Raw genomic sequence first — 24,040 nt, forward strand, 5'->3', positions numbered from 1 at the left:
CAATGGGTTTAAATTATAATTCTAGGACTAATTTAAGAAGAATAAATCATTATGAAAATTTGAATGAGGTTAATATAAGAATTTTCTTGCAGAAATTGCTATGTTTTGGAATATTATATGTTTATTTTAGCGTTAAAGCTTGGAGATAATATAATATGATATGGGACGCTATGTATGAAACGCAAAGAAATTGTGTAGGTCTCTTATATATATATATATATATATATATATAAATATATGGTCGGATTTAAAATAAATATTTAGATTTTAAAAAGGTTTAATAAATTGTTAAATTTGCAAGCGCTAGCATCTAATTCAATAATGCAAAGCATTCTAAATCCTGAGCAAGATATTATTTTTTCGCGCCTCGCCGCACCCCAGTTTCCCGTTGTTAAAGCAGGGAACACAGAAATTGTGTAATTTACATACTTCAGAGACCTCTTTATTCAATAAATTGATTTTCAATTAAAATATCCTATATACGTAAGACCTTTGAAAATAGTTTTATAAAATTTATTTTCTTTACTTTATAATAACAAAGCAAAATACATTAATAGATAAATTCCTAAATTTGACATTGATGTGAATAGCTTTTTATAAATTATGTTTATTCACATGGATTCTTTTATGTGGCATTTTTTGTGTGGAATCGATTTATTATTTCTTAAAATGTGCAAGAATTCCAGAAAACTTTTAAACTTTTAAAAACACAATAATAACAGCAAATCATCTAACTTTCTTAAGAAAATTTGAGCAAAGAAAAGAAAGTTAATGTTGTAACACTGGGTACAAATGAACATTGTTGTCTTTATTAAAAGCAAACACGAAACAGGGAAATGCGCGAAATTGACATGATTTAGAAATTTATTTCTAGTCGTCGTCTTCATCATCGTCGTCGTCAATAATCCCTAGATCCTTGGCTAGGTTAACAACCATATCTATAACCTCTTCTTGAAGCAGGTTTATTGTCATTGAAATCACGGCAAGTCCTGAACAAAATTAAAATTTTGAGTACACGGAAAAATGACAATGATTAATTTCTATGTGTATCGTTAAACAAAGTTTTAAACGTTATAATTTAAGAGGAAAAGTTCGATTTGGAAAAAAACAGCATAATTGAATTATAAACGATGTACTGTACCGACTAAAACGTACAGGCAGGCAAGAATAAGTTTGTACTGTCCGTCTTGAGTTGCGGCATTCAGTACTGCATCCCCTGGAACAAAGTCCCCGAAACCTGAAAATATAAAAACTGAGCTGAGCTTGGAACTTTTGAATGGTAGGTAGAGCTGAAAACTTTAGAATGTGATATTCTTAATCCCGATCGGTTAATTATTCTGGAGATTAATAACAAGAGGAGAACAAGCATTATTTAATATCGAGATTAAGAAAAAGAGTGAATCAAGCATTACTCCTGATATCCACCATTCATAAGTTCCCAGCTCTTGGAGCTTTAGAATGGATAACCTTTAATCCCGACTGCTTAATTGTGAAAACTTTTAATTTTAGTCCTTAATCTACTCTTTTTCTCTCTCTTTGGATATCCGTACATTGTTTTCTCCAATGAGAGTGCAGGAATATAGTTCGTAAATTGCAATGACCATTGATGACAGCCTTGAAAATAAATTTTATCTAATGAGAGACCTCCGCAATTTCTAACAAATAAAGAATTTGTTATCGGCCATTTAGTAAATTGATCGGTAAAGAAAAATATGTTATAATACGTTTGAGATTCTTTTTTATCTAATTTTAACTTATGTATTAATAAACAAATGTTTGAGAAATTAAGTGAAGGCCCTTTCAGTCAAGAAAACGAACAAATCTGGCGTCCTAGAATCAAATTTGTTGACCTAAATAATTAATCTTGAGATTATGTTATTCTCGAGATTAGCAAAAAGAGAGGATTAAGCATTAATCCTGATATCCACCATTCTAAAGTTCCCAGCTCAGAAGCCAGAACTTTTGATCTGTCAACCTCGGGATCAACCATTGATCTCCAGATCTACAGATAAATTTAATTCAACTTTGATGTCCCGTGATAGTTCCAGAGATAACTTTATACTTATGAATCAAGCTTTGATCATCAAAATTATAAGTGTCCACATTGGATATCGAGATCAGTATTCAAGATTAAAAATGAGAAGTATACCTATGGTAGTAAGAGTGATAAATGAGAAGTATACCTATGGTAGTAAGAGTGATAAATGAGAAGTATACCTATTGTAGTAAGAGTGATAAATGAGAAGTAAGCTCCTTCTAGAAAGCTCCAATTCTCCCAAGCTGAAAATATTCCAGCTCCCAGCAGAATATAACCAACTATGAACACTGTAAATTAAATATCAATAGGTTAAACCATTCAAGTGAGAAAAACGACAAAAAATATCAAATTCAATTCTCATAGACGACATTTTGTACATGCATCGGACACAACTTAGAGACTGTCGACTTTTAATTTCAAGTAGTACTTTCCTTTTTCAGTTATAGCCTTGTCGTTGCTAAAAATAAATATTCTTATTGATATAGAAAGTCGCAAGAGAGACAAGCTAGGAAATGGAAAGAATACTGTAGTGAATGGTGGATCACTTGAAATTACGTAAAAATTAATCTAAAGAAGAGAAAATGAACAAAATTTTATTTAATACAGAGAGACTAATAAAACTCTGGAATAGGAAGATTATATTTTAAAAAATATTTTGTGTTCTTTATTCTGTTTCATAAAATTCTGCTTAAGCTGCTTTAATACCAGCTTATTTAGAGAAATAGGTCTGTGTACACTCCACAATTGTTGTGTTTTTCATGCTCATTGGACAGTTTCAAATCATAGATAAATTCTAACGGTCGTCTTTCTATTCCATAGTTTCATGGGTCTCACTGTACAAGGGTTGTATTCTGATCAGATTGTCTGGACATATGATAAAAACTATTAATATTTTCCTATTACTGGCATCACTGGAACCTTCTCTATCGGAGCCGGAGAATCTGGAGGAGGTCCTCGGCTTGAATTATGACCTTTTGTGACCTCCTCCTCTCGTTCGGAGGTCAGGAAAACCTTGGAGGAGGTCGGAGATTCCTCCTGGCTTGCTCTAGGGGCCCAGGAGCCAGAAATCTTAATTTTTTTAAAAAATATAAATGGAAAACTAATTTATTTTTTAATTAATTAATTAATTAACTTTCTAGCAGTTCCTGTTTTTAAATTTAAATTTCTTATATTTAGAAACCAGATATACTTTCATTAACGTTTTAAATTAAATACTGATAATGAACATTTAATATTTAAAATTCCTAATTCTCTTAAGAAATATTTTTTGAAAAGGTTAAGGTTTTTGTTTCTTACTACCAATTAAAAACCTTGTGTCCTATTCGGGTCTACAAATGGAGCAAACATTCCATTAAAAGACGAAGGAAGTTTTTCTTTTATATATTCATACATAGAAGTAGAAGCATTATGTTTGTGGACATCAGATAATTTAAACATTTCAAGTTTAGAAAATTCAATGGATCTTTTTTCTAACAGTATTGTTTTTTTATAAAGGTTAAATAATTTTTCTATCTTATTGTTTGTTGATGCTAAAATACTATACTTTAATTGTTGGTACAAAATATACTCGAAGATATCTATTTAAAAATGAATTCCTCAATGGTTTTGTTGAAATAGTTTTAGATATTAAATTTCGGTTTTAATGGTTCAATTTTTTCTTAATACAATAAAAACTAATTTTTTTGCGGATTTTACTTATTTGATTTAAGAAATATGATAAACTAAAATTGTGAAATCATTTTGTAAAGATAAAAAAAAGTTTTTAGGAGGAAAATGATCTATCCCCGTGGGTTGATCTCACTATAGTTTCAGAAGAAGTAAATATTTCCATTTACTGATAATGCCGATTAAAAGATTCATAACTCTGATTGGATAATGAGATAGATAGAAAGATGATATATGTTACCGATAAGCAATTTCTATTGGTTCAGAATAGACAACAAACACATAACTAAACCCTGATTGGATTAGGCGCTAATGGACTCGGCATACAGAAGTGATCTGCAGGTAGGTGGACTTGGGTTTGAAATTAACAATTTGGAGAGTGGATTTGATTTGTGTGGAGTATTAAAACTACTCGATATATTTTCTATAAAACTACTCGATATATTTTCTATAAAACTACTCGATAATTAGGTCGGATATTCTTTATGTCGGGGTTCTCAAGGTTAGACTTGTTTGTTATTCCATTACCTGGATAGGTAGATGATTGGCCGGGGGTCGAAGAAGAGTAGTGTTCACTGATCCATCATGTTTCAAGGAGGACACACTGTACAGTCCAGGAGTTCTAGGATCCGGCGTGGGAATCAGCTGTCTTTCTCCATCCGGTGTACAGGTTCGGTTTTTATCAGCGCCAGTTAGTTCACGGTAACACCTAGAGCAATAGTGTTAAAGGGACAGTAAGCCTAATTTGACCCTCCATGCAAAGTTGGCAATTCCCGATTTACAACGGCACCATGAAACTCTGATAAAAAAATGTCGTAAATACCGTTGTTTTTCTGACTCAAAAATGTTTATTTCTGTCAATATTGCTTCTTACAAATAAGAAATGTGCAAGTCATTTTCACAGAAAAACCGCCAATAAAAGTAAATAGTTTAAAGAAATAAAAATATTGATATCTAATTCATACTTGATCAGGCAAAGCTTATAAGGGTATCGTTGTAAATCGGGCATTGTCATCTTTGCATAGAGGGTTACTTAGCACTTACGCTTACAGTCCCTTTAAACATTGGTCGCGATTTTTTAAGAAAGATTTCCTTAGTCTTAATTATTTGTTTTTAAAAAATTTAAGTATTTGTCATTTTTGGAAACTTTCAGTTTTATTTAGGACTAGCTTGGGAAGCCAAAGTTGTCTATAGTTAGTCCGGCCGATTACCCGCGCGTAGTCGTTAATTACGATTTCAGCTATTTTCCCCAATAAAACTCAACTTAGAATCTCAAAACTGAGCTGAGGACATTCCTGTGGCTCTCCCGACTTCCCCAAACAAAATTTGAGGCAAATCGGTCCAGGGGCTCCCGGGTTATAATCGGACAAACAAACAGACAGACGGATAGACAGAGATTACAACTTTATATACATAGATAAATAATCTTTACATATTGGCTGTAATTCTGTAGGTTTTGAAGATCAGGGTTACCTGGAAGGAGGGGCAGGAGATCTATGTGGAGTATCTACTGGAGATATGAGCGGGGATGCATTTAAACTTCGTTCTCTAAATTTAAAATAAATTAATCAAGATTTAGGAAAAGCATGCAAATCGATTTTATCCATGTTACCTGCATAGGATTGGTATATACAAATATGTAGTAACCTGATAATATCCATGTTACCTGCATAAGATTGGTATATACAAATATGTAGTAACCTGATAATATCCATGTTACCTGCATAGGATTGGTATATACAAATATGTAGTAACCTGATAATATCCATGTTAACTGCATAGGATTGGTATATACAAATATGTAGTAACCTGATAATATCCATGTTAACTGCATAGGATTGGTATATACAAATATGTAGTAACCTGATTATATCTATGTTAACTGCATAGGATTGGTATATACAAATATGTAGTAACCTGATTATATCTATGTTAACTGCATAGGATTGGTATATACAAATATGTAGTAACCTGATAATATCCATGTTACCTGCATAGGATTGGTATATACAAATATGTAGTAACCTGATTATATCCATGTTAACTGCATAGGATTGGTATATACAAATATGTAGTAACCTGATAATATCCATGTTAACTGCATAGGATTGGTATATACAAATATGTAGTAATCTGATAATATCTATGTTAACTGCATAGGATTGGTATATACAAATATGTAGTAACCTGATAATATCTATGTTAACTGCATAGGATTGGTATATACAAATATGTAGTAACCTGATAATATCCATGTTAACTGAATAGGATTGGTATATACAAATATGTAGTAACCTGATTATATCTATGTTAACTGCATAGGATTGGTAAATACAAATATGTAGTAACCTGATTATATCCATGTTAACTGCATAGGATTGGTAAATACAAATATGTAGTAACCTGATGATAACCTGATTATATCCATGTTACCTGATTATATCCATGTTACCTGATTATATCCATGGCATCAGCATGGCGAATTTCTTCAACTACAGCTTCGGAGAGAGGATCATCATCGTTATTATCCAGGTTATATCTAAATAGATTCTATGGTTTAAAGGGACTGTAAACGTAAAAATAAGTGATTCAAGCAAAGATGTTTTACAACAGTACCCTTTCAACCTTTATCTGATCAATAATGTAAAAGATATTGTCGTGCCAAAGTGGTTATTTCTTATAATTCTCATATGCATTACTGTAGTAGAAATGCGCAAGTAATTTTTTAAAGAAGTCACATTTGAAAATAATCAGTTTTTAAAATTATAAACATTAATATGCAATTCATGCTTGATCAGACAAAGCGTTGTGAATCGGACATTGCTATATTTGAAATTACACTTACAGCCTCAATAAGTAATTTGTATCTTCTTAGACATGAAATGTAAGAGATGATATATAAAAAACCTGCTTTTTGGATAAAATTCAAAATGGCGGCCTACCTGGCGCATTCCGTCAACATTTGCTTCACCAATGGGTCTAGTCCCTCTTTATCACGTGTTTTCTGGATTGTGCTGTTAACAGCAGACTCTAAAGAAAATATCTCTAGTTACAAAAAAAATTGTGAATTTAAATGTGTGTCCTGTCGTCACGATTTTGAAGTAAATTAGTAGAGTTTTTTTAGATCCAGAGAGGGTTCAAAATAAAATATAATTTTTTCCCCCAAAAACGGGTAATTAAATAAACACTACTACCTTGAAAATGTCAAAAAAATAAAAATTCTTAACATATGATGGGAAATTAGGTTAAGAGTCGAGAGGGTCAGTATATTTCATGAATGGGTAATTTCCTAGAGAACGATTTTTGGACCCCCCCAGGCCCCCCCCTCCTATCAATTTTGTACATGACTTTTTCAACAATTTTCAATTAAATGTAAAACATGTGGCCGCAGCGCTCGGCCCCCTAGCCTGTCCTAGCCGCAGCGCTCGGCCCATAAAGTATCATAACTTAACCTAACCTGTGGCCGCAGCGCTCGGCCCCCTAGACTGTCCTAGCCGCAGCGCTCGGCCCAGAAAGTGTATTAACCTAACCTAACTCTAAATAAATACTAATTTAATTGAAAATTGTTGAAAAAGTCATGTACAAAATTGATAGGAGGGGGGGGGGGGGTTCCGAAAATCGTTATCTAGGACGGACCCCATGAATGTATAATATTTTCAGAATTTGATAAAATACAAAGGTTGGGGGATATTGATTGTACGTCTTCTGAAAATGATAAAATTATTGTAATGTAATTTTATTTCTTCAGCGCTACATTAAACATAACAGTTGAATTTAGATTTAGATTTTAGATTTGTTAACAAAAATTCAACATTTTAGCTTTATATATATTATAGCTTTTTTAAATTCAATTATGTTCACATTGATAAATAAGATGTTTTATAATGTAGATCGATTATAATGTAAATCAATTATAAAAATTTCCAAAGAGGGGGCGCGAAGCTCCATGTATTCCTAGTTACCTAAATCAATATCTATGGGTTCCTGTTTGCTCCTTCCCAGTTCTAGTCCTCCTCTTCCTTCCTTCTCCTTCCTACTCTCTCTTTCTTCTCTTTGTTGATTTTCTGCTCTTCTTTCCCTTCTGCTTTCTCGTTCCTCCTTCCTCACCTGTTTCTTTATCAACTAAAATAGAACTTTAAAGGGACTGTAGGCGTAATTTCAATAGAATTTTAAACTGTAGGCATAATTTCAATAGAACTTTAAAGGGACTGTAGACGTAATTTCAATAGAACCTTAAACTGTAGACATAATTTCAATAGAACTTTAAACTGTAGGCGTAATTTCAATAGAACTTTAAACTGTAGGCATAATTTCAATAGAACTTTAAAGAGACTGTAGAAGTAATTACAATAGAACTTTAAACTGTAGACATAATTTCAACAGAACTTTAAACTGTAGGCGTAATTACAATAGAACTTTAAACTGTAGACGTAATTACAATAGAACTTTAAACTGTAGACATAATTCCAATAGAACTTTAAACTGTAGACGTAATTACAATAAAACTTTAAACTGTAGACGTAATTACAATGGAACTTTAAACTGTAGACGTAATTACAATGGAACTTTAAACTGTAGACGTAATTACAATAGAAATTTAAACTGTAGACATAATTTCAATAGAACTTTAAACTGTAGACGTAATTACAATAGAACATTAAACTGTACATGTAATTTCAATAGAACTTCAAACTGTAGACATAATTTCAATAGAACTTTAAACTGTAGACGTAATTCCAATAGAACTTTAAACTGTAGACGTAATTACAATGGAACTTCAAACTGTAGACGTAATCACAATGGAACTTTAAACTGTAGACGTAATTACAATGGAACTTTAAACTGTAGACGTAATTACAATGGAACTTTAAACTGTAGACGTAATTACAATGGAACTTTAAACTGTAGACCTAATTACAATGTAACTTTAAAGGGACTGTAGACTTAATTTCAATAGAACTTTAAACTGTAGACATAATTGCAATAGAACTTTAAACTGTAGACGTACTTACAATAGAACTTTAAACTGTAGACATAATTTCAATAGAACTTTAAACTGTAGACGTAATTACAATAGAACTTTAAACTGTAGACGTAATTACAATAGAACTTTAAACTGTAGACGTAATTACAATAGAACTTTAAACTGTAGACATAATTACAATAGAACTTTAAATTGTAGACGTAATTACAATAGAACTTTAATGGGACTGTAGACGTAATTACAATAGAACTTTAAAGAGACTGTAGACGTAATTACAATAGAACTTTAAAGTACTGTAGACGTAATTACAATAGAACTTTAAAGAGACTGTAGAAGTAATTGTAATAGAACTTTAAAGAGACTGTAGACGTAATTACAATAGAACTTTAAACTTTAGATGTAATTACAATAGAACTTTAAAGAGACTGTAGGCGTAATTACAATAGAACTTTAAATAATCTGTAGACGTAATTACAATAGAACTTTAAAGAGACTGTAGAAGTAATTACAATAGAACTTTAAAGAGACTGCAGACGTAATTACAATAGAACTTTAAACTGTAGACATAATTACAATAGAACTTTAAACTGTAGACGTAATTACAATGGAACTTTAAACTGTAGACGTAATTACAATAGAACTTTAAACTGTAGACTTAATTACAATAGATTTTTAAAGAGACTGTAGACGTAATTATAATAGAACTTTAAACTGTAGACGTAATTACAATAGAACTTTAAACTGTAGACGTACTTACAATAGAACTTTAAACTGTAGACATAATTGCAATAGAACTTTAAACTGTGTCATAATTTCAATAGAACTTTAAACTGTAGACGTAATTTCAATAGAACTTTAAACTGTAGACGTAATTACAATAGAACTTTAAACTGTAGACATACAATAGAACTTTAAACTGTAGACGTAATTACAATAGAACTTTAATGGGACTGTAGACGTAATTACAATAGAACTTTAAAGGGACTGTAGACGTAATTACAATAGAACTTTAAAGAGACTGTAGACGTATTTACAATAGAACTTTAAAGGGACTGTAGACGTAATTACAATTGAACTTTAAAGAGGCTGTAGAAGTAATTACAAGTGAACCTCATGTTCGATTCACAATAGCACCCTTTAAACCTCTATCTGAAAATTTAGTCGTACCTTTTTTATTTTGAAAAGGAAAAAAATTTCGACAATTTCTCCGGCAGCAAGTTACCACAATTCAAAATAAGTAATTTGAATTCAGAAAACTAAGGATATCTTATTTATCCTTGACCAGACAGAAGTTAAAGGTTCCAATGTTAATATCCTATCGGATATGGCACTCTATTAATGAAGTATTAATTGAAATTACATCTGCAGCCCCTGAAAGGGACCGTACACTTATTTGGGTAATTTGAGGGTAAACTAAATAGCCTATTAGCTATTTATTGGTATTAGCCTTACTTTTCAAAGACAACTGTGGCCGGAGAAAAAGCCGATTTATCATTCAGAATTCCAGCGCAAAGGTATGATACCTTTGCATTTACAGTATTTGATGTTTTTTGTCAGTCATGGATTAAAAAAAATTTTAAATATTAAATTAAATTGTAGTATCTTATAGTTAATTGTACATATCTTTATTTTTTTCAAAATTATTTTTAAATTGTCTAGTTTAAAAATAACTTATTTCCATATTTGACAGTTTGATACGTTTTCCCTACTTTCCCAGGAATTCCTGTGATTTATTGAAGAGTTGGAATCTAGGAACCAGTTTGTCTGAGAAAGAAAGCCGTCTTTGTATAAACGTGTTAATTTGTAAAATCTGTCTGAACACGAAAAACGTTAATTTCTTGCTAATTCTAAGATAAAAAGTTTTTATATTTATTACATAATGTCTGCACATATGATTTCATTGAAGTATGATAATTTTAGATTTTATTGGGCTGCGCTGTTGTTACTGAAAAACGTTTAAAAAGTGTCTTTGCAAAGATATCATACCTTTTCGCTGGAATTCTAAACGATAAATCGGTCTTTTCTCCGGTCATAGAAATCTTTCAAAAGATACCAATAAATAGGTAATAGGCTAATTAGTTTACCATAAAATTACCCAACCAAGTGGACGGTCCCTTTACAATACTAGCTACAGATTATATACCAAATTTTTCTGTAATAATAATGATAAAATTAGAAATACGAAAGCAAAGTTTACATTCTGTTTCAGCCATGGAATGGACAACAGAAATATTTAAATAGGTTTGTGTAGCGAGTTTCTCCTAGAGAGTATCTCTCTATTGATGATTTTTTTTTAATATTAAGAAACAAGTAACACAGCCGAAAAAAATTAGGACTGCATTACCTGAACAGCTGATTTGTAAGCCATGGCTTACAAAATAAAATATATCATAAATCAATTTTAAGATAATAAACTGTACAGTGAGGATAGTAAGTGTACTGTGTGACCCTAGTGCACTTTGAATATGTTTACTTTAAATGAGTCTGTTTCAAGGAGTGTGGAACAAACGGAGATACAACTGACGCGGCCCGCCCTATACCATATGATTATACATATACATGCTTTGCAGACGGTGCTTCATTTGAATAAGAAATATTTGTCTGATGTACAATTACCGCGTATACAATAAACTATTCTGAATATTTCCTACACAAATGAAGTACCGTCTGCAAAGCATGTATAATTATATGGTAGGGCGGGCCGCGTCAGTACTATTCCTTACTCCTTGGTTTGTTTACACAGTCTAGTATAGTTTATGTTTGTTAGAAAACAATATAGAGGGGCTCCACCACTCAATTCCTTAACACTCATCATTCGATAAAAATGGATTTTTCTTCAAACTTTTTGGTGGCGGCGGCCTTCTCTTTTTTTATTTATAACGAATAAAAATGTAATAATTAATTCAACTGATTAATTATCTATATTGTTTCTCTCACTGTGTTTTCTCTGTTAAAAAAAACTTTTTTTTGGAATAATAAAACTAAATTTTCAGGTTAAAAACTTATTAATTTTTTGTCAGAACATTTTCTAGCTTGGGAACGCAGCTTTGCCTGGAAGCTTTCTCTATAAAAGTAGACCCACTCAACTTTAAATTTTTATACCAAGCTAAGGAAATTCCATTCAGTTCTAATGAGTTCTCCAAATAAAATGTGAGGCAAATCTATCACGGGGTTCAGATATAATCGTACATACAAGCAAGCAAACATAGATTACTACTTTATCTACTTTGTATGTGTTTTAATTATGCTTTGTAGACAAAATTGGTGGAGGGAACACGTGGTTAAGTTTAACTTTTAATTTCTCCAAAAATAGTTGTTTAGAATTTTATCGTCTTTTGAGATGAAAATGCGTGAATTTATTCACGAAAACTTTGCAGAGCGGATCGTTATATTACTTAATTATCCCAAGGGACGTTAAGTAACTTAACGTCCCTCTGTTGGGGAAATCATAGGTCCCCTTAACCCCTCAAGAAAGTTACCTTTCTCTTCTTCCCCTGTTTACAGACGAAGCAGCAGACGTGAGAGTAGAGGAAGGTGAAGGTTTGGGCGAGCAAGGTGCCCATATTGGACACCCACATCAGGAAGATCGGCATACCGAAGGTTGCGTAGATCATTGTCACAATACGGCCCCATTTAGTCTTAGGAGCTATATTTCCATATCCTAGATAATAAACTATTAGAGAAAACATTTTCTTCAGAATATCGAACAACCGTTCAAAGTTACGAACAATTTATTTAAGATTACGACCGTTTTATTTAAATTTACCAACATTTGGTTCAAAGTAGAATATTATCCCTCAAATCTTTGTTTCCTTAACAATCTTTTTGTAATTTTGAATAAATTGGTCGTAATTTTGTAACTTTATACAAAATGTTTGTAACATCGAGTAAAATATATGTTCGTAATTACCAGTAAATTGTTCGTAATTTTCGAATACAATGTTCGTAGCTAGAAGAAATCTAGATTTACCCAGTAGAACCTTAGGAATACACAAAAATATTTTGTACTTTTCCCAAAAATTTCAAAACATATTTAGCAATTTTACCCCTTATGAACGGTTTAGCGTAGAGACCTGGTAGTGGGAGGGGTTAGGAGAGGGAAAGTTTTTTGACGCATTTTAACAACATTTTTGTAATTTTAATTCAAAATGTTCGTAGTTTTGAACAAAATCTTTGTATATTGGACAAATTGTTAGTAATTTAAAAAAAAATATTCATAATTTTGAACAAAATGTTCGTAATTTTGAACAAAATATTCATAATTTTAAACAGAATGTTCGTAATTTTGAACAAAATGTTTGTAATTTTGAACAACATGTCCATAATTTTGAACAAAATGTTCGTAATTTTGAAATAATTTCGGAAAGTTCGACATTACGAATAAAATGTCAGTGTTTCTTCTAACAGTGTATAAATCACCATTCTTATCAAGGGGGGGGGGCAAGAGGACAGTGTCCTTCCTAGAAATCTATATTTATCCATTACAACCTGAGGAATACACTCAAATACATACAATATTTTGTTATTTCCCAAAAATTCAACATATTTAACTATTTTACCCCTTATATTGAATGTACGTACTACGTATAGATGAGAGGGGGAGGGGGTATTGACGTATTGCATTTTAAGCTTGCTGAATAAATGTACCGCAGTTAACTGTTAACATATACCATTTGTAATGAAAAAAAGGATCATGTGATCTATTAGCTTTGATAAAGTTTTATTTCTGCTTGAGAGTGCTAAGAACAATATATTTTTTTTTGTTTGGATTAAAAACCAATAGATTTGACAGATTAGACGGAAACAAGGTCAACATGAGATCATTGATATTATTATATTTTTTCAAAATACATCTTTAATATATTGGTATTATTATATTTTTTCAAAATACACCTTTAGTATATTGATATTATTATATTTTTTCAAAATACATCTTTAATATATTGATATTATTATATTTTTTCAAAATACATCTTTAGTATATTGATATTATTATATTTTTTAAAAATACATCTTTAATATATTGATATTATTATATTTTTTCAAAATACATCTTTAGTATATTGATAAACTTCTGCTAAATGTGATGATTTAACTAACTTGCACTGAATACAGGGAGAGGGGCTATGTGGTAGGGATGGGGATATTTTGAGGTCCGTTTTAAACATTCAAAGTATTTTATGATTGACAAAATTTATCGTTTTGAAAAATCTCTTTGAGGAATATCTTTAGTCGAATATAAAGCAACTGACTCTAGCTTTTCCATGTTTATTTAATGTTTACAATAAACACAACAAACTTGATTCATTTTCCTAATTAAAATGTATTTAAATTGATGTTAAATACTGAAGCAAGAGTAGGAAAAATATTATTGATAACCATGAATGTGAATATGAATCAACGATCAGTACTTTTAAGAAGTTTTTTAATTGAAGATTAACACTCTCACATAAGAACCATGGAGAATAGAAATAAAACCTCAGTTTAGCATAAAATAGAAGATTAAAATAGCATCAGAGTCAAGGGGAAAATATTATTGTCAAGTTTGTTCTCATATTAGAAGAAACCTTCACTTATTATTTTATTAGTTAAAACGTGGAGTTATTTTTCTGAAATAATAAAGTATGAAAAAGTTTTTTAAAAAAAAAGCTCTGGTAATTTGGATGAAGGGATTCCGTTCAAAATTAGAAACAACTCGAGTCATTTTCAACATTTTTTCCAACGGTATCAAAACAGACATATAATTCATATGAGAGATAATTATAAAGTTTAAACATTTTGGTTTACTTATGATATTAATTATTTACAAGTTTACAACTACTTTCCAAGGAACGTTTTATTTTACCTAAGGTTCCCAAGATCGAGGTAGTGAAGTAAAATTTAAATTTCCGAACAGTATCTGTATAGTTGTACACAATTTTATCGTCGATATGATATGAAAATGCACGAAAACTTTGCAGAGCAGGTAGTTATTTTAGTTAACAGTCCCAAGGGACATTAAGTAAGTAACTTAAAGTCACTCTGTTAAAGGAATCATGCATGCCCATGGGTCGGTAATGTTAACTAAAATGTGGTAAAATAATATAATCTTACAATTTTGGTTTACCTATGATATAATTACAAAGTTTTGCTTATCTAAAATGCAGTCGTCGTATAAATCAATAAATTATTATTTTTCTATTCTGATTTTTACCAAGCTTTCAAGCAACTTCGATACAAATAAAAACGGAAACAAATAAAATCGGAAACAAATAAAAGCGGAAACAAAGAGACTCTTTTAATGTTAACTTGTAAAAATATAATTTGAAAAAAGCTTGTTAGAAATCAAAACGTCGTCTTCATTGTATTGATATAAACGCCGACCAGTTTTGTTTACCTATGGTTGTTATAATAGTAACACTGTAGAGGAGAGCTCCGCTAAAGTTCCATTGACTTGGTGAGTTCAATNTCTGATTTTTACCAAGCTTTCTAGTTTTCTATTCTGATTTTTACCAAGCTTTCTAGTAACTTCGATACAAATAAAAACGGAAACAAATAAAAGCGGAAACAAAGAGACTCTTTTAATGTTTACTTGTAAAAATGTAATTTGAAAAAAGCTTGTTAGAAATCTAACAGTCGTCTTCATTGTATTGATATAAACGCCGACCAGTTTTGTTTACCTATGGTTGTTATAATAGTAACACTGTAGAGGAGAGCTCCGCTAAAGTTCCATTGACTTGGTGAGTTCAATTCCTCATTATCATTCCCATCATAGCCTTCAGACTTCACCTTCAAACATATTTTCTCAGGTTTTATTGGACATTTTTGAACAATCATGATACCATCATGTTTAAATATTGTCCTTTCTATCTATTCTGTGACATGATTTTCTATCATGTTAAACATTTTGTTCTATCTATATATTCTGTGGAATGTTTTTCCATTATGTTAAAATATTGTCTTATCAGTGTAATCTGTAGTATTATGGTGATGACGTCATATTCAAATATTGTCCTATCTGTGGTTTGATTTACCTTAAAATTGTGATTATATTTAACAGCTGTCCTATCTGTGAAATCTATGGTATGATTTACCTTAACATTGTCATAATGTTTGAATATTATCATATCTAATCTATGGAATATATGATTTACCTTCAAAAATTGTCCTATCTGTGCAATTTTTGGTATGATGGAACTTTATGTAGACGTCATGTTTAAAATATCCCAGAGAAAGCTAATTGTAACTTAGGTTTACTCCAATTCTAATTTTATATTTGTTATTTTTATTTTTAATAGATTTAATTCATAATATTATTTATATGTCCGTATTACTTGACCAGAAATTCCACCAAAGGCAGTGCAGTAAAGTGGTCACGTGATGCAGGCGGAGACACGTGACCAGTATACTGCTCTGCCATTGGTGATAGTTCTTGTCACGTGATTTAAGTTTAAGATTTTCTAAATTTTACATATATGAACTTTCGTATAATTTTAACACAGTTTTATATCAATTTCTCGAGACAGGAACATCAGAAAAAACTTTCATGGGTCGCGATCAAAAGCTAAAGGGATTAGCTTTCAGCATATACCCCCTTTCATTTTTCCTTTACAGTCCCTTTAAGTTCAATGCAATCTATGGCATGATTTATCCATTAAATAGTGTCTGTGTAGGCTATGGTTTACCTTCATAATGACGTCACGTTCAAAGATTTTTAGAACTTTTTCTGCTTCTCTAGTCCAGTTGGCTTTCCACAGTATGTTGAAATGTTCTAAAATTGAAAAAAATAAAATAAAACAAAACATTCTTATATGTGTTCCCTATAGCCAGCCAAACGGCTAAACTGAATGGGCTGAAATGTGTTGTGGATATGCACTCAAGATTCAACTTTTGTTTGAAATTTTTTCATTTTTTTCAAATTTTTTTTCCACGGGCTACGCAGGGCCCTTCAGCTAAAACAGAAAAAAAATATGAAAGGGTCTGTAAGTGTAATTTACAGTGACCCTCCTTGCAAAGATAGCATTGCAAGATTCACAACAGTCCCCCTTTAAACCTTTCAAACTGCTTAATTCTCATAATTCCTATATGTTTTCCTCAGTAGAAATGCGCAAGTCACTTTTGTAGAGAAACCAATTGAAAAAATAAGTTTTCAAAATTCATACATATACAGTTTAAAGGGTACCGTTGTGAATCGGGCATTGACATCTTTCCATGGAAAGTCACTTTAAATTACACTTACAGTCCCTTTAAAGAGATTTTTGTAAAGCAGGGTAAAATATAGAAACTATAGTTTACCACAAGCACGGGCATCCGGAAATTATATTGATCAATGACAATTGGATTATTAAAATTTAATTGGATCAATTGCAATAATTTAATGTCTTTAAAATTTGATTTAAACGTAGTTAAAAAAATTGAGTCATCAAAATCAAATATTCTAATCCCTATATCTTTGCCACCTGATGTAGTAAACCTTTGATATTTTAAACTTAAATTAAATCATCTAATCATTCATGGTTTGAAATATCTAAGGTCTACAACATTTGGTTGCAAAGATATAGGACTTAGACCATCAGAATTAATTCCTTTGGTTAGCATACAAACAAAACATGTTTTTTTTAACATCCATGCTATAACGATATTTCAAACTATGAATTCTGTTAGATCAAATAATCTAAGGAACTATATACAGGAACGCCCAACTCAGATATAGGCATATTATGTACTGTACACTGTGGGAGGAATGTAAACAAACCCACTGCCCCCACAGAAGTTGATGGGAAAAAGACTACAGCTCTGATGTGATATTACAGTTCAACAAAAAAAAAGTTAAAATTTCAAGTTAGAGGCTAGCGAATACATATCGATATGGAAAATACAAATAGCAATATATTTTTATTCCACCCCTTGGGCCCTTTTCCCTCGAAAATGATGCGTTGCCCCTGAATACTTTGTTTTGATCTCCTCCCACTGTAGTACACAGATTTGACGCATGAGATATGGCGGTCGATATATTTCTTGAATTAATCTAAGTTAGAAAAAGGATTACACCATTAGGCTGCTAAGATAATCAGGGAATAAGAAAATTTGAGTTCGTGGCATAGATTTAATTCTTTTATTGATAAATTTTAAAGAATTGTTTTTCAAAACTTCAAACATAAGTAATATTTAAAACTTTTTGTTAGTTATAAGTTAAATTTAAGTAATTTTATAGTATTGTTTATTGATTTTAAATACATATTTTTCAGGTTTTATTGGACATTTTTGAACAATCATGATACCATCATGTTTAAATATTGTCCTTTCTATCTATTCTGTGACATGATTTTCTATCATGTTAAAGAAAATTTGAGTTCGTGGCAAAGACTTAATTCTTTTTTATTGATAAATTTTAAAGAATTGTTTTTAAAAATTTCAAACATAAGTAATATTTAAAACTTTTTGTTAGTTATAAGTTAAATTTAAGTAATTTTATAGTAATGTTTATTGATTTTAAATACACATACTATACTCTTGTTGTTAACATACAGTGGTAGGCGATAATATCAATTTAATAAAGACGACTTTCGATTTAAATTTTTAATTTATATCAAGATTTTAAACAACATGGATACACAAAAACTTAGAAGTTAAGAGGAGCTGTCAATTTAAAAAGCTTTTCTTTGATTTCTCGTAAACTTATAATTCGAAAAAAGATTGTTTACAATTGAAACTTAAATTAAAAAGTCGTCTTCATTGTATTGATATAATCACCTAACACTGTAGGATCACAGCTAAGCCCTTTTCGCCGCTCATGTAGTTTCTGATAAACTCGTGTTTTACGATTCATGAAAGAATTTGATATTACCAAAAAGATCTCTGCAACAAATATGTGTGCGTTTAAAAATAAAAATGCTATTTGCAAATAGTATTACAAACTCTTGGAATTATCTTTGACCCAAAGTACTTCAAAATCTATAAACGTTTGTTAGTGCTTTAGTTAAGTTATTAAAAACAAATAACCTGACATATGCATGCATAGTTAGTACACTTGTTAGTGTTTATGGGTAGTACAGATGAAGCAGACCTTATCAAATTGGTCATTAAGAATTCAAGCTCCAGATACAACACATTTGAATATTTATGCTTTCTGCAAAACTTACTTTGACTCTCATCATTCAAAAGAATAGGAAAGACAGAATGAAATGAATGAGGTCATAACTTTTATAATCCCTTCAGTAGGTTCTAATCCATATCTTATGCACTCCTAAAGATTAAACTGATTCCTTTTTTGATTTCTAAAAAGGTCAAACATGAAGTTAACTGCTTTTCACAGATTAAGTTCAGGCGCTATAAATTATATAAAACAAAAGTTACTGCCTCTTTGATTGATAAAAAACCGGTTTTGCTGATACAGCAACCATTGGGAAATGTCAGTTATGCAGAACTATAAAAAAGAAAGCTTATTACACCATATAAGTGCTGCTACCTCCTTTAAGTGTTATGCATTGTTAGTTATTAGTCAGATTAGATTAGTAGAAAGCCTAAACACCTCTTACTCTTTAGTGGTCTGTACTTGTTGCCGACAGTATTTGTCCAACTAAGATCCAAGCAATGTACTTCAGGAACATCAGTATGGTCCAAACAGGCAATATTAACACAATAACTTTTAGGTGGAGGTTGGACTACAGCTTTTCCAACAAGATAGTTTTTCTCTTCTGAGGATTTATCATGTATGGAGACTTGTGATGTGGAACTTTCCTCCTCGTTGTCTACGCTCATGAGAGTTACAGGAGAACTAGACACATCTTGATCAGGTAAATCATTCCTGTCTTCTATGTTAATTTTTAATCCTTTCTTGTCACTGATCTTTTTACTTGTAATTGTTTCTTCAGGAGGGTTTTCATAGTCAGCAAGTGTTATTTCTTCAGTGGTGTATTCTGCTGCAGGAGTACGGAATACCTGTGGCTCTATTGTGGGAATCCTGAATTCTGTTGATTGGGGATGATCTTGATCAGGGATTTCAACCATGGTCTGGAATGTTGAGGATTCAGTTCCATGGGAACTATATACATCTGAAGTTCCAATTAGGTTTGATGCAAATCCTCTAGCTAAATCACCGGTTCCAGGTATCACAGATCTAGTTTGTCTTGACTTGACTTCTTTTGGTCCATCATCTCTGCTTTTATTTTCAGAAGGTTTAGCTAGAGTTTGGTTCACTAATTTTTGGTCTTTTTCTGATGTTTTTCCTTTCTTGTTTTGATGAACTTTTTTCATTAATTCTTCAAATGAGATTTTTGGGTCTCTGATAGATATTTTTGCGCTAACTTCAACAATAAAATTTAATTTTGTTTAGATGATTCATTGCAAATAGTTAGAAAATGATTTCAAAGGTTAAACAAATCTTCTACTTTTAAATTTTGATAAACAATCTCTTGTAATTTTTGAATAAAGGACAAAAGCATAATTTCATTGGCTGGCTAAAGTTTGTGGTGGATCAGTCAACATCAAGATTTCGTTTGATGAAAGGTTGATTGAAAAATAAAACCACACTTTAAACAACATTTTGACAGTGAATTGTTTTACCAATTGGCAACAGGACAAAAACGTATAAAAATTCTGAACAGGACATTTTTTTCTAGATTTTTTTCTCAATATGATTCTTTTAAAAAAATAAAGTTCTGCATACAATAACAAGAGGTCAAAACACTGCAGCTAAAACAAATTGTCAAGAGTGTTAGTTTGAAATGATACAGGAAATTGTTTTAGGGAAGTTCTCTGTTAAGGTAATCTTTTTGGAAAGTGTCGTTTCCAGTGCTTGCATCTTTCGAAATTGGTATCCCGGAATTTTTTTTGTCGTATTGTAAAAGAGTGGGTTGAATGAGTTAAACAATAAACATGATAGATTTAAAAATTCTCATTATATGCAGTTTAGATTGCGCAAGAACCTGTGGGTATCACTGTGCCAATAGGTACAAGGGGGAGCTTTAGTATCACAGAATTTTTTGCAAGTGCTTGGTTTTAGCAAGGTTTTGGTGCAGTATTCTCGACATTCAGCCTCAGTCAATGGAACATTGTCCCCTGGTTTTCATCACAAGGTCACAATGATGAATAAATGCAAGTTTAATATCAATAACTTTCTAAGGACATTTCTCAAAGGAATTTTTTAATTTAGCAACTTTCCAATTGTACAATTTCTTAATGTCAACTTTCCAAATGAACAGAAGAAATTTGATGCTTCATTTCCAATAAACACTTAACAAAAGAAAGAAAAAAATACTGCTGTGACCCCCCACCCTTGCATTGTGTGATCACAGATTGTAGAAACCGTCCCTCCTTCCTCCGAAGCTGTCTACACTGATTCCTCTGTTCTGTCAGCTGTTTTATTGAACGGGTCAACTCATCTATCTGTATAGACTGCTCCAACAGCTTTAATCTTATACTTCCTAAACCGACATGAAAGTTTGGTCTTGTTTTAGCAACAACTTGGTGAACATTTTTAAAGAGAATTTATGAATGAGCTTGCTATAACCGGATTTAACAAGTTACAGTCCAGTTTCCTGTAGTATATATAAACAAACTTGCTATAACCTGATTTAACAAGTTACAGTCCAGTTTCCTGTAAAAATTATGAACAAACTTGCTAAAACCGGATTTAACAAGTTACAGTCCAGTTTTCTGTAGAATATATGGACAAACTTGCTATAACCGGATTTAACAAGCTATAGTCCAGTATTCTGTTATATTTATGAAGAAGCTTGCTATAACCAGATTTAACAAGTTACAATCCAGTATTTTGTTATAGAATTTATAAACAAACTTGCTATAACCGGATTTAACAAGCTATAGTCCAGTATTCTGTTGAATTTATGAAGAAGCTTGCTTTAACCAGATTTAACAAGTTACAATCCAGTATTCTGTTGAATTTATGAAGAAGCTTGCTATAACCAGATTTAACAAGTTACAATCCAGTATTCTGTTGAATTTATGAAGAAGCTTGCTATAACCGGATTTAACAAGTTACAATCCAGTATTCTGTTGAATTTATGAAGAAGCTTGTTATAACCGGATTTAACAAGCTTTAGTCCAGTATTCTGTTGAATTTATGAAGAAGCTTGCTATAACCAGATTTAACAAGCTATAGTCCAGTATTCTGTTGAATTTATGAAGAAGCTTGCTATAACCGGATTTAACAAGCTATAGTCCAGTATTCTGTTGAATTTATGAAGAAGCTTGCTATAACCTTTGTAAACTTTGCATAGAATTCAAATTAGAAGTCTTTGGGTTAAATTATTCTTATTTAAGAACATTGAGCTCTAAAAAAGGGAGTATTAAACTGAAGCGAGTTTTGCATTTTGTATATATATTTGTAACAGATATAGGGAGAGATTCATTAGGTATTTTTAATGCTCTCTAGAAATCATCATTTGAGCAATCATTTCTGCTTCTTTATTTCACTGAAGAACCTGGAAATGATTTCTCAGAAGCTTAATTTCCAAGAGGCTGGAATTAAAGTGTACATTGTGCATCGTATTTTAAATGAAAACCACAGCAAAATACACTTAGAGTGTGTTTATCAATAAATCACCTGGCTTAGAGCCAGCCCTGGAATTGTATACAATGAGTGCCTTAAAAAGCAATTATCTTTTATTTTTTTTAAGAAAGTTTTTCTCATTTTTTTCTTCTTGGATTAACGATTTTTTGGATTCAGGGCTCCTCAATCCTAATTAATTTTATTATTCTTTTTGAGAGACTGTATCAAACCTGTAATATTGTAAAGTTGCTCCAGTGTATCCTTTCTATTAGATCCAACCTTTACACGTGTTTCTATCTCGTTCCCTGGACAATGTTATATTCATGGTAACATGCCTTCAGGCAATCAATTAAGCAAACAATCAATCAAGAAATCAAGCAAGCAATCAATAAATAAGTTTGAGATCTCATTCCCTGAACAGTGTACAAACATGTAAACATTATTTTATTCAATCAATCAGTCAATTGATCCATCAATCCATCAATCACACTATCAAGCAATTAAGCAGTCAAGCCATTAAGCCATAAATCAAGCAATTATTCAATCAACCAATTAATAAAAAAATCAAGCAAGCAATTAATCAAGCAATCAATTAAGGATTCAATCAATCCAGAAATCAATCAAGCAATCAATCAATCCAGTAATCAAGAAACCAATCAAGCAATCAATCAAGCAAGCATACAATCAAGCAATCAATAAATAAAAGTTTAAGTGAAACGATATTGAATACATGAAAAACTTAAAAAAAATATGAAAACAAAATGAGTTGAAAGAGTATAAAAGAATAAGAAAGGAATAGAGTCTTTGCCACTAACTCAGATTTTCTAATCCCTATAAATTTGCTACCTGATGGCAAATAGATTATCAAGTACAATAGGTGGCAACAGAGAAATGTACCAATTATACATGACGTCACAAGTGTCGAATATAACAAGAAAAACTAAATTATCTCACATTAGTTGACATGTTTCCAAGATTAAATAAAAACTTGTAACAACAGAAAATAAAGACCACATAAAATTCACTTATTTTACTGTTAGATAATCAGTTTATTCTAAAATTATCACTATTATTTATAATTTTGTCGGACAAAAAACTGAGTTACACTTGTGACGTCAGGATACAGATGTACTGAGAGTGTACAAATTCTACGTTACCAGCTATTGTACTAGAATCTATTTGCCTGATGGTATAAACCTTTGATATTTCAAATTTAGATTATTTGATATAACAGTTACAGAACACATAGTTTAACATATCTGCAATATCAATTTTTAGAGAAATATGGATTAGAAAATCAGAGCTTACGGCTCCATGTCCCTCATCACTTAATCAATTTATCATGTTAAAGTCAATAATAAATAAAGAAACTCATTGCTTACTCAGCAAGTAATTAGATCAATTAGTAAGTATGTTATTGAAGAAACAATAAACATTATAAAACAATGAATACATGAAAATTACCTTGTTCTAAGTAAGAAAATACAAAAGCCCCCATGAACGTGTAGGCCATTACTAATGCACTGAAATAAAAATATCAAACCCAATTATTTTTCAGATTTTGTAACTGCAGTCTCGCAATTACACGTACAGCTAGGGGGGATTTGGGAAGGTGGGGGAAGCCACTAAATTAAAAAGGAATCAGATTCATATGATTCCCCCTCCCATAGGCCTAGAAAATTCCCCATGCATTTAAACAAGGCACTATCTTATCTAGAAATGAATTAACGTGTCTTGCAAAAAGAAGGTTTTAAACGGTCTCTGATTATATATGACATCTGGAGATCATTTTCCAGTGTTTTTAGGAGGAGTGGCAGTAGTAGGAGGGGGGTTAGGTGGAGAGGAGGTGGTATAGGGGGGT

General features: G+C 31.3%; 1 protein-coding gene across 1 annotated transcript; it reads right to left on the reverse strand.

Moving 5' to 3' along the window:
- Positions 1 to 787: 787 nt before the first annotated feature.
- Positions 788 to 23,700, reverse strand: LOC111701599 (uncharacterized). Its single transcript, XM_023472948.1, has 19 exons — positions 23,644 to 23,700; positions 22,410 to 22,484; positions 20,942 to 21,091; positions 20,594 to 20,726; positions 19,205 to 19,950; positions 16,352 to 16,437; positions 15,347 to 15,455; positions 15,180 to 15,187; positions 15,064 to 15,136; positions 12,167 to 12,348; positions 7,666 to 7,825; positions 6,646 to 6,733; positions 6,156 to 6,242; positions 5,177 to 5,251; positions 4,232 to 4,412; positions 2,935 to 3,106; positions 2,218 to 2,325; positions 1,142 to 1,237; positions 788 to 989 (listed from the first exon to the last, which is right to left on the reverse strand). Exons 1-19 carry the CDS (start codon positions 23,690 to 23,692, stop codon positions 871 to 873), a joined length of 2,697 nt encoding a protein of 898 aa, XP_023328716.1. The 5' UTR covers positions 23,693 to 23,700; the 3' UTR covers positions 788 to 870.
- Positions 23,701 to 24,040: the final 340 nt, after the last annotated feature.

The sequence above is a fragment of the Eurytemora carolleeae genome, unplaced genomic scaffold (genome assembly GCF_000591075.1).
Source record: "Eurytemora carolleeae unplaced genomic scaffold, Eaff_2.0 scaffold371, whole genome shotgun sequence".
Classification (NCBI taxonomy): Eukaryota; Metazoa; Arthropoda; class Copepoda; order Calanoida; family Temoridae; genus Eurytemora; species Eurytemora carolleeae.